The sequence below is a fragment of the Papaver somniferum genome, chromosome 10 (genome assembly GCF_003573695.1).
Source record: "Papaver somniferum cultivar HN1 chromosome 10, ASM357369v1, whole genome shotgun sequence".
Lineage (NCBI taxonomy): Eukaryota > Viridiplantae > Streptophyta > Magnoliopsida > Ranunculales > Papaveraceae > Papaver > Papaver somniferum.
In genome coordinates, this window is record NC_039367.1 from 162,235,718 (window position 1) to 162,249,040 (window position 13,323).

The 13,323-nt window shown below is 36.0% G+C and overlaps 1 protein-coding gene across 1 annotated transcript; it reads left to right on the top strand.

The window, feature by feature from the left end:
- Positions 1-4,034: 4,034 nt before the first annotated feature.
- Positions 4,035-4,520, top strand: LOC113316747. Its single transcript, XM_026564893.1, has one exon. The coding sequence runs from the start codon at positions 4,035-4,037 to the stop codon at positions 4,518-4,520; it is 486 nt and encodes a 161-aa protein (XP_026420678.1).
- Positions 4,521-13,323: the final 8,803 nt, after the last annotated feature.

Sequence of the window (13,323 nt, forward strand, 5' to 3'; positions counted from 1 at the left end):
TTAAAACAAAACTTCTCCAAACAACAAGAAAATTTTGCTGCCTAGATCTTGCTGATGAATGAAACCTCCGAAATCCGTGAAATCAAACTTACTGTTTAAGCTTGAAAATGATAACTTATTAGATAATCTTCAACAAAGAAAACTCAAGAACAACTTCTAATTTCTTTTTTAGATCTTAGGTGAGAGTAAACTCTCAACCCAACTCCCTGTTTCTAGCGCCAAAATGTAACTGCAGGAAATCCTACAGCACACCCAAATGATATTCTTACTAATTCCCAAGACACAATTCGCATTAAAAAACACAACTCTTAATTTTATTGATTAATTATTACGATGATACAAGTAAGAACACAACAAAACCCTAATTTAACTCTGTCGGATCCCAAATAACATAGCCCTCCCTATTACAAAATTACTCAACCCCCTTTACGATGATCTAAGGTCTCTATTTAAAGGAAAATAGTGAAGTGGATTACAACTCACTTTTATCTCGTGGAAAATCACACTTTTACTTCGCACAGGCAATTTTCAATAAAGTTTTCCCCTCTCTTTCGCTGATACCCTCGGCAACTTATCAGTACAGCTTTCCTGGTTTCTTGTATGACAATTAACCTTCGCCGAGTATCGCTATCTACTTTGCTTTATCAAGACTTCGTCGTTATTCAGATTCTTGTTTATTCGTAATTTACTTCGTTCATTGAATACTTCGAGATTTCTTCTTTAATTGCTTACTTCGCAGATCTAATTCTTCATGCTTCGCATATCCGATTTTCGTAAAAATAATTCTGCCACTGATTTGGCCTGTCACTGACATTTAATCCTCGAGGTTGTTTAAAAGATCTCCCAATAAATTTTATTCATCTATTTCGTATCATCTCATTTAGCCACGTGATGAGTAGGTTTTCTGTACCTACAATAGACTTTTCTTTGAATTTAGAAAAAGGATAGAAAATAGATGGGAATGTTCCTGTATGAATTTCTAATAGAACGGTGACGCAGTGAAGATGATGACTACCGTAAGCATGCATAACCAGGGGCGAATCTACAGGGGTGCACCTGGGGTCGCCTGCCCCCACACGTTTTATAAAAAAAAATCCTAAATGTTTCTCGTTTGATATAACCCATATGCCCCCACGCCATTTACAACTTTACCAGCATAACAGAGGAATAAACTCAACTCTAATTACTCTATCACTCAATTTTACTCCTACAAACCCTCTAACAACTCTGAAATCAACTTTTTTTCAACCCAAATCTCCTAATTTATTGCTAACAAAGATGATCTCCTTAAGTTTAGAAGGTATATATCAACATATAAAGATAAACTGGTTATCCTCTTCATCGATTTCGTTTCCAGGTTAGGGTTCTTTACTCCTCAATTTTTTTCACTTTTTCATTCGTTCTTCCTCGATTGTAAGTAATTTCTGTAATTTTTTTCTCTAATTGATATTATAGGTGTATTGTAACAGTGAGTGTTTGATTTATATTTCAGATTCTAACAAATTGAGGAGAGATTTATTGATTTTAAGGGAAAAAGTGTTACGACATTTCTACAAACAGCTGATGTACATCATAACTTGGATTTGTTACGGTAAGAAAAATTGAAAATTGAGTTCCTTTTACTTATAATTTTTCTTTAATGGCTTAGTAATCAATTTTTGATTATATTATTTATATGGTTCATGCATTTATCAATTACATTCAATAGGAACCATTGGATTATTTTCTCATATTTTTGTTTGAATTTTGGCATGATGAATGAGAATGATGATGCATTTCTTTGCACAACTTGTATGTTGTACTATCTATATCATCCATTTATACATTTGTATATTGTTTCAAATCATTAATGAAATTTGTTGTTGTGTTCTAAGATAAATAAGTGCAGAAATATTTGTTGCATATGTCAGGGAGAGATTTCCTGTTTTAGCTAAAACTTGATTGTATCATTATGTGTTTAACAATCATAACAATCGTACCCAAAAGAGTTACAACTTGACCATCATAATAGTTTTGGATTTTATCCTAATTCCTTTACCCATTGGTTTGTCATGTTGTATTATCAACTTTAAATGATTTTTAATGTGTGATTTTCATAATTCAGATAAAGATGTTTAGGTACTTCAAGAAAATAAACAAGGACAGTAATGAATCAACATTACCTTCGGCCTCGAACCTGCGTACTAAAACAACAAATTGTCTACCTCATGGTACCCGTTCGACTTCCCAGAATATAGCACCGCCAGTTTCGACTTCCCAGAGTATTGCACCACCAGTTTCCACTCCCCAAAATGAGTCTTCAATAGAAAGCATTGCGAATGAAGACCTATTAGAAAGTCTACCTTCAGACCCAGGACTGCGACCTCCAATTTTTGATTATGATCTTAATATCCGAGACCAAGTTCGAAGAGCGTATCTACAAAGAGGTCCTTGTCAGCCAAAAAAACATGCTTATCCGACATCAATACTCGGTGGGAAGTCAAGAAAGTTCTGCAATTCCTGGTTTAATGATCACCCAAGTTGGTTGGAATACAATGTTGCAAATGATGCATTTTATTGTCTATGTTGTTATCTGTTTAGGCCAAGCAGTGGTGATTCATTTGTTGGCAAAGGTTTCAGAAATTGGAGGAAGAAAGCCAGGTTGCACGACCATATTGGGAAACGCAACAGTGCACACAACATTGCTTTGAAGAACTGCGTGGCGTTACTTAACCAGAAGCAACACATTGATTCAGTTATCTTTAAACAGTTAGAGGAGACTAAAAGGGAGTATAGGAAAAGGTTAAGGGATTCAATCAATTGTGCTCGGTTTCTTTTGCGGCAAGGACTTGCATTTCGTGGCCATGATGAAGATAAAGAGTCGCATAATAGAGGAAACTTTACAAAGCTCTTACAGTGGTTGGCAGATAATAATGAGGAAATTAGAGCCGTTGTACTAGATAATGCTCCAGGGAATCAAAAGCTGATAGCACCAGATATTCAGAAAAATATAACCAAGTGTTTTTCTTTTGAAATCCTAAGTCAAATTGTTAAAGAAATCGGTGATGGACCATTTTCTATCCTCTTAGATGAATCTAAAGATATATCTTCGAAGGAGCAGTTGGCTATAGTTTTGCGATATGTGCACAAAGGCCGGGTAATCGAGCGTTTCTTAGTTATCGAACATGTCACCAGTACGACTTCCATTTCACTTATAGCTACTGTCGATGATTTCTTTTCTCGACATGGATTGAGTATTTCCAGATTGTGAGGGAAAAGTTATGATGGGGCAATCAACATGAAAGGTGAGTATAATGGTCTAAGGCACTGATTTTGAATGATAACGATTGCGCGTATTATGTGCACTGTTTTGATCACCAACTGCAGCTAGATGTTGTGGTTGTTGCAAAAAAACATACATATGTTGAACACCTTTATGTCATAATGAGTAACTTGGTGAATGTGGTGGCTGGATCAGCCAAACGTCAAGATATGCTTGGTTCCAAGAAAGATGATGCAATCTGAGGCACTGTCTAGTGGTGAGATTGTAAGTGGGCGAGGCCTTAATCAAGAAAGTACTCTTAAAAGAGCAGGTGATACGCATTGGGGTTCACATCATAATAAAATAGTAAGCTTAATTAACATATTTTCATCTGTTGTAACTCTGCTGGAAGACTTAGTTGTAGATTCTGATAAGAAGTTCGAAGTCAAGGTTCTTCTAGATTCTATGCAGAATTTCAATTTTGCTTTCAACTTACACTTGATGAAAACTATCCTGGGAATTACCAACGACTTGTCAAAAGCATTGCAGATAAAAGATCAAGACATTGTCAATGCCATGAAATTAGTTACAGTATGCAAGGAACGACTTCAGCTAATGAGAGACGAGGACTGAGATTCGATGTTGTCAGAAGTATCCTCTTTTTGTACAAAGCACCGCATCAAAATTCATGATATGAATGATGTGTTTCAACGGGAAGGTCGACCCAGGCGTAATGTTGAAGAGGTAACTAATTCACCATTATCGAGTTGAATATTTCAATACAGTCATAGATATGCAACTGCTGGAACTAAACAATCGTTTCAACGAGATGAACACTGAATTACTTCTTTCTGTCGCATGTTTAAGTTCTATTGACTCGTTCTCTGCATTTGACAAAGAGAAACTGATTCGTTTTGCTCGGTTTTACGCAAGATATTTTTCTCCTACTCAGCTTGTGTTACTTGAATACCAACTACTAAATTACATTGTTGATGTGCGGTCTAGCAATGAGTTTTTAGATTTGAAAGGAATTGCTGATCTTGCAGTCAAAATGGTGGAGACAAAAAAGGATATAGCGTACCCTTTGGTTTACTTTCTTCTCACATTAGCATTACTCCTACCAGTTGCTACTGCCACCGTAGAAAGGGTATTTTCTGCCATGAAAATTGTGAAAAATCGTTTGCGTAATAGAATGGGAGACGAATGGATGAATGAGGTACATATTCGACCTGATCGGAGATGCTACTATCATGAACAGGTTTCAGAAAATGAGGACTAGTCGTGGGTAGACATAGAAGCTGCATATTTGTTCCGAGTTTTATGTAGTGACCTAAGTAGATCAGATTTTCTTTTTTTTAGAAGTTTTGTTACTTCTTTTGAGTTCTTATTTGGTGGCTTAGTGTGATATTGTGACGAGAGCTTTCTTTACAAGTTTTATTCGGTAATATGCGTACTTTTTCCATTTTGAATGAAACGTTAGTTTACTTCTATATTGCCTTCTATATTGGCGGTAGGAAATTTTTTTAAGCTGTGCCCCCATTGAACTTTTGTTCTAGATTCGCCACTGTGCATAACGCCCAGAAATTAAAGTTACATAAATTTTATTGAAAATGTTGATTTCTTAGAATAAAGCTTCAATGCGGGAGTTACACACATGTTAATTAATTATGTTTACCAGTGGCCAGAACAATCCTTATACATGTCCATATATTTCCCAAAGTATTCATTAAAGCATTCACTCTTCATTGATTTGACTGCTTCGCAACATCTTCCGTCCCTGTCCGGGTGAGCCTTGTCCAATTCGAATCGAGTAAATTCAATTACACACACCGCAGCACAATGCGCAGCTGAACCCGCACAACTAAAAAAACCTTCCTCGTCTACACCACCTCCAAAGACAACGTGACTGTTTTCGTCAGGAATACTATTTATAGTCTGCACCTTAGTGACTGCAGCCGTAGAGATCATCAATGTCAAATTAATCGCTAGCACGTAGGCTACGGCAATCAAAATTGACTTTGATAAAGCCATGTTCCCGCTCCTTAAGCTATTGCTTGAACCCTTAGTTATATATTAGAAGAGGAGAACAATAGAAGAAGCTTTAGTGTTACGGATTCCACAGAGGAATGGTCTGGTATTTATAGGAAACTTCATCACCCGGAGAAGTTGAGTTATAAACAAAAAAGAACCATCACAATTAATTGGGAACGTTTTGGTTTGATAAATGCTTAGGAAACCTAAGTGCATGCATGGATGCATGAGATAGATTAACATTCGATTGCGAAACCGAAACCAATTAAAACATGATAATGTACTTCACGTGCAATTGGGCACCTTAGCACCTAGCAAACCTCAAAAACCAAAGAAGACTACGTTATTAAATCAAAAACTACAAATGCTAAAAGATCAAATATAAATATTTGTGCCACAAAGGCCAAAGCATAATTTCTGAATTAGAGATAAAAGAAGCTCCTATCTAACGCTGCTTTATATTGCCACAATACCACCAATAGAATCATTGAACTTAATAAGACAAACACAAGACCTATCGAAGAGAATATGCACCACAAATGATCTTCGTTCTCAGCCTAGCTATGTGCGCCTTCTATATTTCTTATCCGATCCCGACCTACCTTCTTTGATTCCTCTGGCGAGTCTGGGCACATATAGGAGCACAAAAATCGAAATGGTTCTCTTGGCGACGTGTATCCCATAAAAGAATTGATTTTCCACCTTGATTCCCCGTCATTCTTTCCTTGTACAATCGGAAAATCCCATCTGAATCCAATGTCCCTCGGTAAATGATACTATCATGCTGACAGTTATAATCATCACCTTGAGTTATCTTTTGCAAAACCACATCATTCCCATCAACCGGATAAAGTCGACCATCTGTAGCATCTAGATTCAGGGTCACAGGTCCCTTAACATTTGAATCCTACAGGAATTCTGATGAACTATAAATGGATGCACCATTGTGTATACGTATCTTGATAAGTCCATATTGCTGAATCTTGATATCACTTTCAATCCCTAAAGTGTATGGAACATGCTTGCTATCTGAAACCAGGGTTTGCCCGATACTCAATTGTTGGCCACCTAGAATCGTATTAGTAGGATGGTCAAAACTCTCCCATATGATCTCCGAATCATTATTATAAAGAACAAAGTTTCCATTATCATGTAGTTTCAAATAAGCCGCTGACATAGACACTCCAGGAAGGAATGGCTTTTGATTAACAACTATTTGATTACTATTCTTTTTTCTAGTTTTTGTTTTAAGAATGAGGTTCCCATCAAAAAAGATAGACGATAGATTATTCAGTGGAGGATCATTACGATTAGCCGACCAAACTAGGGTTTTGTATTCTGTTTTGACAAGCCATATACCAACAACGTAACTTGGATCATCACAATCAGTACATAATGGGTAGAATCCAAAAGCAAGTTACCTGAGGGCGATAGCCAATATGTTTGATCCTTCTTTGCTGAATAAGAGCTAGAAGGCGATGAACCTTTTGGTACTTGACAATCATCTATGGTCCGTAGATATGCTACTACCGCGACGAAAATAGTATTCCCTCCGTTCCATTTTAGATGAGTGTTTAGAGTTATTTTTTTTCCACAATACTTGATATTTTTCATATTTTTCCCACAAATTACCAACAATGCCCTAACATTTTTTCTTGGAACAATAAATTTATCTTTAAATACAGTAATAGTAATTAATGTTTGGAGACTTTTTTCAAAGGTATGAATAGATATCTTTCTCTATTTCTTAATCTGCATGAAAACTCCTAAAACATCATCTAAAATGAAACGGAGGGAGTATAAAGGATGATGGCCAGAAAAACTGGCGTTGATTTCGTATCGAAAAGAAGGTGTTTAAAACAAGTAATGGCTGTTTTGAATGATCTCTAAATGTTTCATATATGAGATTGTTGGATTCGTCAAAAAATACACCCCATTAGGGTTTGAAGAAGTCATTCATCCCAAAATACAAGCCAGATAAGTATGGTAGGTCCCACAAGGCATCAAATTCAGGAGATGCTTGGGGAGTCTTCGCTGTAATCTCGGAAAATATTATGATCTGCCAAACTTCAGAAACGTCGACTATATTATTGACTGATCTGTTTCGGCAAGAGTTATTTTTGTTAGTCCAAATGTAGACAGTTACAATGAACCCGGGCGCTCCTCAGGAGCCTAGGTGCACAAGTCGTCCAAGAGGGTTATAATTTTATTTTTATGACACAGAGGATTTTAGTCCCCCGTTTAACTAAAACTATCTTCAACAGTAGGTCCTAAAAATTAGGAAGGGTGGCATACTAAATAAGAAGGTCTTAAAAAAATGTTAATTACACCTTCGGATGCACCTCGACGTCGTGTTTTCCCTTTTAATAATTAACTTTAAGGACTAAAAATCTCTAACTGCTGGAGATGGTTTTTTTAGGAGTTTGATCCTAAATTTGCACATGAGTAGACCCCAAAAATAAAAGGACTAAATAATAAATCCACGTAGGATTTTTTACACCTTCTGTTGGACCAATGGATTGTAGTGTGTATCCTACGTGGGTGGTGTGGGTAGACAACGTGAACTCAAAAATTTCCTACAATTTAGGAATTTGAGAAAAATTATCTCCAGTCGTAGATGTGTTGTAATCTATTTAGATTTATCTAATTGGTTGAAATATTTCTTTTACTTTTATTTTTTATTTTTTGTTGGTTTAACTTTATTTTGATTGGTTATGCGACTAGGATTTATCACATCCTTCGGGAGAATCTCTGAAATCAGAGGATGAATTAGAGGATGTGGTAATAACTAACTCCGCGCATCATCTTCACATCCTCATTCACATCTCCGTTGGAGAAGTTTCTTTTTATAAAAAGTGTGAAAATCCCATGTGGCGTAAAATATAGGAATTTGAGAAACTTCAGTTGGAGATGCTCTTATAAAAAGAATCATATTATTGGGGCTGTAGGGGATGAGTTTTTGGGGTCTAAAATGCTATTTGTAGCAAAAAAATGGATAGGGGGACTCAAGGTATATGCAAAAAGTTAAAAATACCCTTACCTAAATTTCACTATTCATTGAAAAAAAATTCTTAAATCTATAATCTTCTCCTTCTCTTCTCGTTTACAAATCATGATGAACATCATTAAAAAAATCCTATTATCTTATCCCCATCCTTCTTTTCTCATTCATAAATTGTGATAAAGATGATGATCATAGTTTCCTCACGATAAGATTGATGATAATAAAGAAAAACCAAAACTATTGTCTTCTCTTTCTCCTTCCCATTTCATAGATCATAATAAAGATGGCGATCATCATAAAAAGAAAAAACTAAGAAAACCCACCATTTATTTTTTGCTTTTAGATGGTTAAAAAGTATGATTCCATGAATTTCGGGTTAAAAAAAAGAAGCTTCTGAAGGTGTTTACGGCTGGGAGTTCTTAGATTCTTAGTTGAAAGCACATGTTTCGGCTTGGTTTTCCAACAGAAATCAGTTTTCTGATTTTTTTTGGTTTGCAGAACCAGTTACGGGTGGAAAAACCCACACAACTGAATCGAGCCAATCCAACTGTACACGCGAGCACAATGAGCAGTTAAACCCACGCAACTAAAAATCCCTTCATCATCTACACCACCTCCAAAAAGAAACAGACTATTTTCGTCTGGAGTATTAGTTGTAGTCTGCACCTGAGCAGCGACAGCTATATAGATCATCAATGTCAAATCAATCGCTAGTACTTCGTACTCTATGACAATCAATCAACATTTTTCTTTATAAAGCCATGTTTTCGTTTAAACTAATGCTTGAATCCTTATATATTAGAAGAGGATAACCATAAAAGCAGTTATAGATTTATAGATTCAAGAGAGGAAGTGTTTGATAATACATTTATAGGCAACTTCATCACCGGAGTAAGTTGATTTATAATAATAAATAATAAAGAACCATCACAATTAATTGGTGAAAGAATTAGAGATGAGAGAGAAATCTAAAGTTTTATTATTATTGCTCGATAACAGAAGAGATACAGGGGAAGGCTATTTATAGCCTGACACGGTAACTAAAAGACAGTTACAACATCCTGTAACTGTCAACAACAAATAGCAGAAAAGTAAAAAAGATTTACACCTTAGGTACACTCAACATTCTTAAACTCCCCTCAAGTTGTGCAAGACATAAGTACATCAGCTTTCTAGCCAAAGTAAAAAAAGTAGAATGCATCAAACCTTTGACGAAGAGATCTGCAAGTGAGAAGGAACAAACACAATCTTGAGAAAGCAAGCAGCAACCAAGTCCCGGATAAAATGATAGTTTATCTCAATATGTTTTGTTCTAGCATGAAAAATAGGATTGATGGCCAAGATAGCAGCAGACATGTTGTCACAATAAAGGAGAAAGGGTGTAGTAAGAGATATACCCAATTATGTAAGGAGAAAAGAGACCCAAACCATTTATGTTGAAGCTACTGCCAAAGATTTGTATTCATCCTCAGCTGAAGATCTGGAGATAGTAGGTTGCTTCTTAGAAGACCAGGAGATAAGTGACTGACCAAGAAAAACACAGAAATCTGAAGTAGATCTTCTGGTATCAGGGCAACCAGCCCAATCTGAGTCACAATAGGCTGATAGGGAGCTGCAATCTCATGAAGAAATAGTAATTCCAGAGCCCAAAGTTCATTTCAGGTACCTCAATATTATTTTAGCAAGTAAGAAATGATCTTCATTAGGTTGATGCATAAATTATGCAACATAGTTGACAGAAAAAGAGATGTCTGGTCTAGTCAAAGTAAGGTATTGTAAGCCACCAACTAGACTACTATAAGCAGTAACATCTGAGAGAGAAGTACCTTGATATGCAGACATTTAGGACCATGTGCAACATGAGTTTTGCAGGGTTTGCACTGCAACATATCAAACTTACTCAACAACTCTAGGGTGTATTTCTTCTGAGTAAGCAGAAGCTTAGATGCAGTTGGATGAAAACAAGCTTCAATCCCCAAGAAAAAATGTAGAGTGCCCAAGTCCTTCATAGGATATAAACCTTGAAGAAAAGAAATCAAGGAGTCAAGTAATGAAGTAGACGAACCTATAAGCAGAATGTCATCCACATATAGGAGAAGTATCATCATATCCTGCTCATGAGTGTATATAAACATGGAGTGATCACAAGAAGACCTGATGAAACCAAAATCCTGAAGAGAAGAATAAAATCTCTGAAACCAAGCTCTTGGGGCTTGTTTGAGTCCGTAAAGAGATCTCTTCAATATACAAACATGAGTTGGTTTAGTAGGATCCACAAAGCCAACAAGCCTGCATGTAGACTGCTTCCTTCAAATTTTCATGAAGAAAAGCATTTGAAACATCAAGTTGCTTGATAGGCCATTTCCTTGTGAGAGCTATAGATAAAACAATTCTTACTGAAGTCATTTTAACATTAGAACTGAATGTCTCACTTAAATCAATACCGTGTAATTGATTGTAACCTTTAGCCACAAGTCTTGCCTTGAACCTATCTACTTTCCTGTCTGAAAGAAGTTTAATCTTGTAGACCCACTTGCACCCCAAAATATTAAAAGAAAGATCAAAAGGAACCAGTTCCAAGTATCATTAGCAACCAATGCAGTGAATTCTTCAAGCATAGCTTGAATCCATTTAGGGTCTTTACAAGATGTCTTATAAGTGTCTGGTTCAACAAAAACAGCAAATAAAGAAATAGGAGGATACTTGGTAGTGTAATGAGATACAAAATCTGAAGGTAAGGATTTTGGTTTAGTAACACCATCTCTAGATCTTGTCATGATAATAGAAGTGGGAAGAGGAGCTGAAATAACAGGGTCTGAACATGGTTCATTTGAAATAATGGGACAAGTAGGGGAGTCAGTTGAATTGACAGAGTCAAATGGAATGACAGAGTCAGAAGGAACTAATGACTCTGACTCAGGAGCAGTGGGTGTAATAGTTGGCAATATAGGTGCAGGAAAAGAGAGTTCAATGGAAGATGCAGGTACAGGGGCTTTGTCATTTGCCTTGCCTATGCCCCTGCATATATACGTGTTTGCTACTCGTGATAATTTGCACGCACGACAACAACAACTCTGTGCTTGTCATAGAAGGCCTTATGTTGTTTTCGATTTCCTAATACTAACCGAGGCTTTAAAACTCAGTTGTGCAATGGACATGCGATTTCTGAAGTTGTACCTTGGTAATGTTGCGCCTTATCATTCATTCAGGCAGCAGATATAAACTTCTTCAAATTATTTTCAGTCTGGTACTTGCAAGAATCAAGAGAAGCATTTTGGTGGAATGAGTGAAGCCTCCTCCAGCAAGGAGGTGTTTATGTACTTGGACCTAACCAATAGATCGGGAGCGCCTATATTATTCATAGTTCATTTGGCATTGGTTGGTAGTACGTTTGAGGTAATTTGGAATCCTCAGAAATTCAAGTTAGTACTTTAAATTGGTTGGTAGTACTTTAAAGTTAGTCTTTATTTTGGTCGGAAGAATTGGAATCCTCGGAATCCAATTCCATTGCTTATTGGGCATGTGTAATGGAAATCTATTATTTTGAAGGAAATTGAATTCCTAGGAATCAAGGTCTAAGTTACACACAGTTGATCTTTCTTGTTTAGTTCAAGAACAAGAAATTAGGCTCACTCCCTGGGATTTGGATTATCTAGCCTTCAATTCCTCGAACCAAAACATGTTAGTGTTGCAAGGAAACCAAAATTATAGTTTTGCACAGATGTTCCAACCATAGTATTATAAGTTAAGATACACTAAAAAGTCCTTTTGAGAAATAAATAATGTTGGAACCTATCAGAAAAATTGGTCAAAGTGTGCATGTACACTACCAAAAAGCCAACTGAAAAAAATCTTGCAAAATGGGCATAAACATAGATTAAATCTAAGGAAATTCCATATTCGTTACGGTACCACTTGACGCGCGTGGAGGCAAGGAAAAAACAATTTTCGTTTCTACTTAAATCGATGAAATTTACAAATTGAATTTTTTCTTCATTTTTTTCACAATCTTGCTACGTGGCCATCTAGATTTTATGTATGAAAATGCTATTTGAACTGCTAAATACCAGCTGGTTGGAATTGCAAATGGTACTGAATTCGTTAAGATAAGCATAATGATTTTACGAATTCATTTTTACGCAATCTTGCTACAAGTGTATCAAATTGAATTTAGCACTCTGCATAATGATTTTATGAATTTACAAGCAAACTTAGAATTGTAAATTCATTTGGTCAAGATTAGCATCGTAACATGGATCTTAAGTTGCCATAAGTAACCGTGTGAGTTTGGTCAAGATGATTAAAAAAAACTGCACTGATACCTTGATTGGTCTAATTTTCCATCTTGACCATACTTAATGTATGAACTATTATCAGTACAAGTGCATTGCATATTCAGAAAACCCAATCTCGTGAGTAGTGACCAATGTTGAAAAATAAATAAGAGCTTTCAAATTTCCACGGCTGTTAATGAGGATACTAGTTTGTTTGGGGTATAGGAATGTCTTACCAATTGATGTTTTGTCTTTTATGAAATTTGGTATGCCCCTAATCAAATTTGTACCCCTATTAGCAGCAACTTCTGACTCCCCGGTTTCCAATTATCCATTAGGTGTCTATGTTTACATATATAGAGGATATGCAGTGGTTATTGTCTGTGCAAACTTTACGCAACCTTTCCTCTGCTTTGACTCAACAAGATCAAAATAAAATGGAAGGTAACACTATTAGTTTTCTGTTTGATTTTTCTTTTTCTTTTTTGCAAACTGACTCAATCAATTAATTTAGTTTTTGTGAGTTGTTTATTTCATTGTTGCCATGCAGTACGAAATCAAGCAGTTAACAATGCAGTACGAAATCAAACAAATGGAGGATCGCAAATTCATTTGGAGGATCACAAACTTTTGTCAATTGAAAGAGCTCAAGTACTACTCTGAAGTTTTCACTATTGGTTCTTGTAAATGGTACTTGAACTCTAGTTGATTAACTAAAGTATCATTTCTGGTTTAAATATGATTATTTTTTCTTAGGAAATTGTTGGTTTATC

Coding starts and splice junctions, on each gene's coding strand:
- LOC113316747 (XM_026564893.1), top strand. CDS start 4,035: ATGCAACTGCTGGAACTAAACAATCGTTTCAACGAGATGAACACTGAA.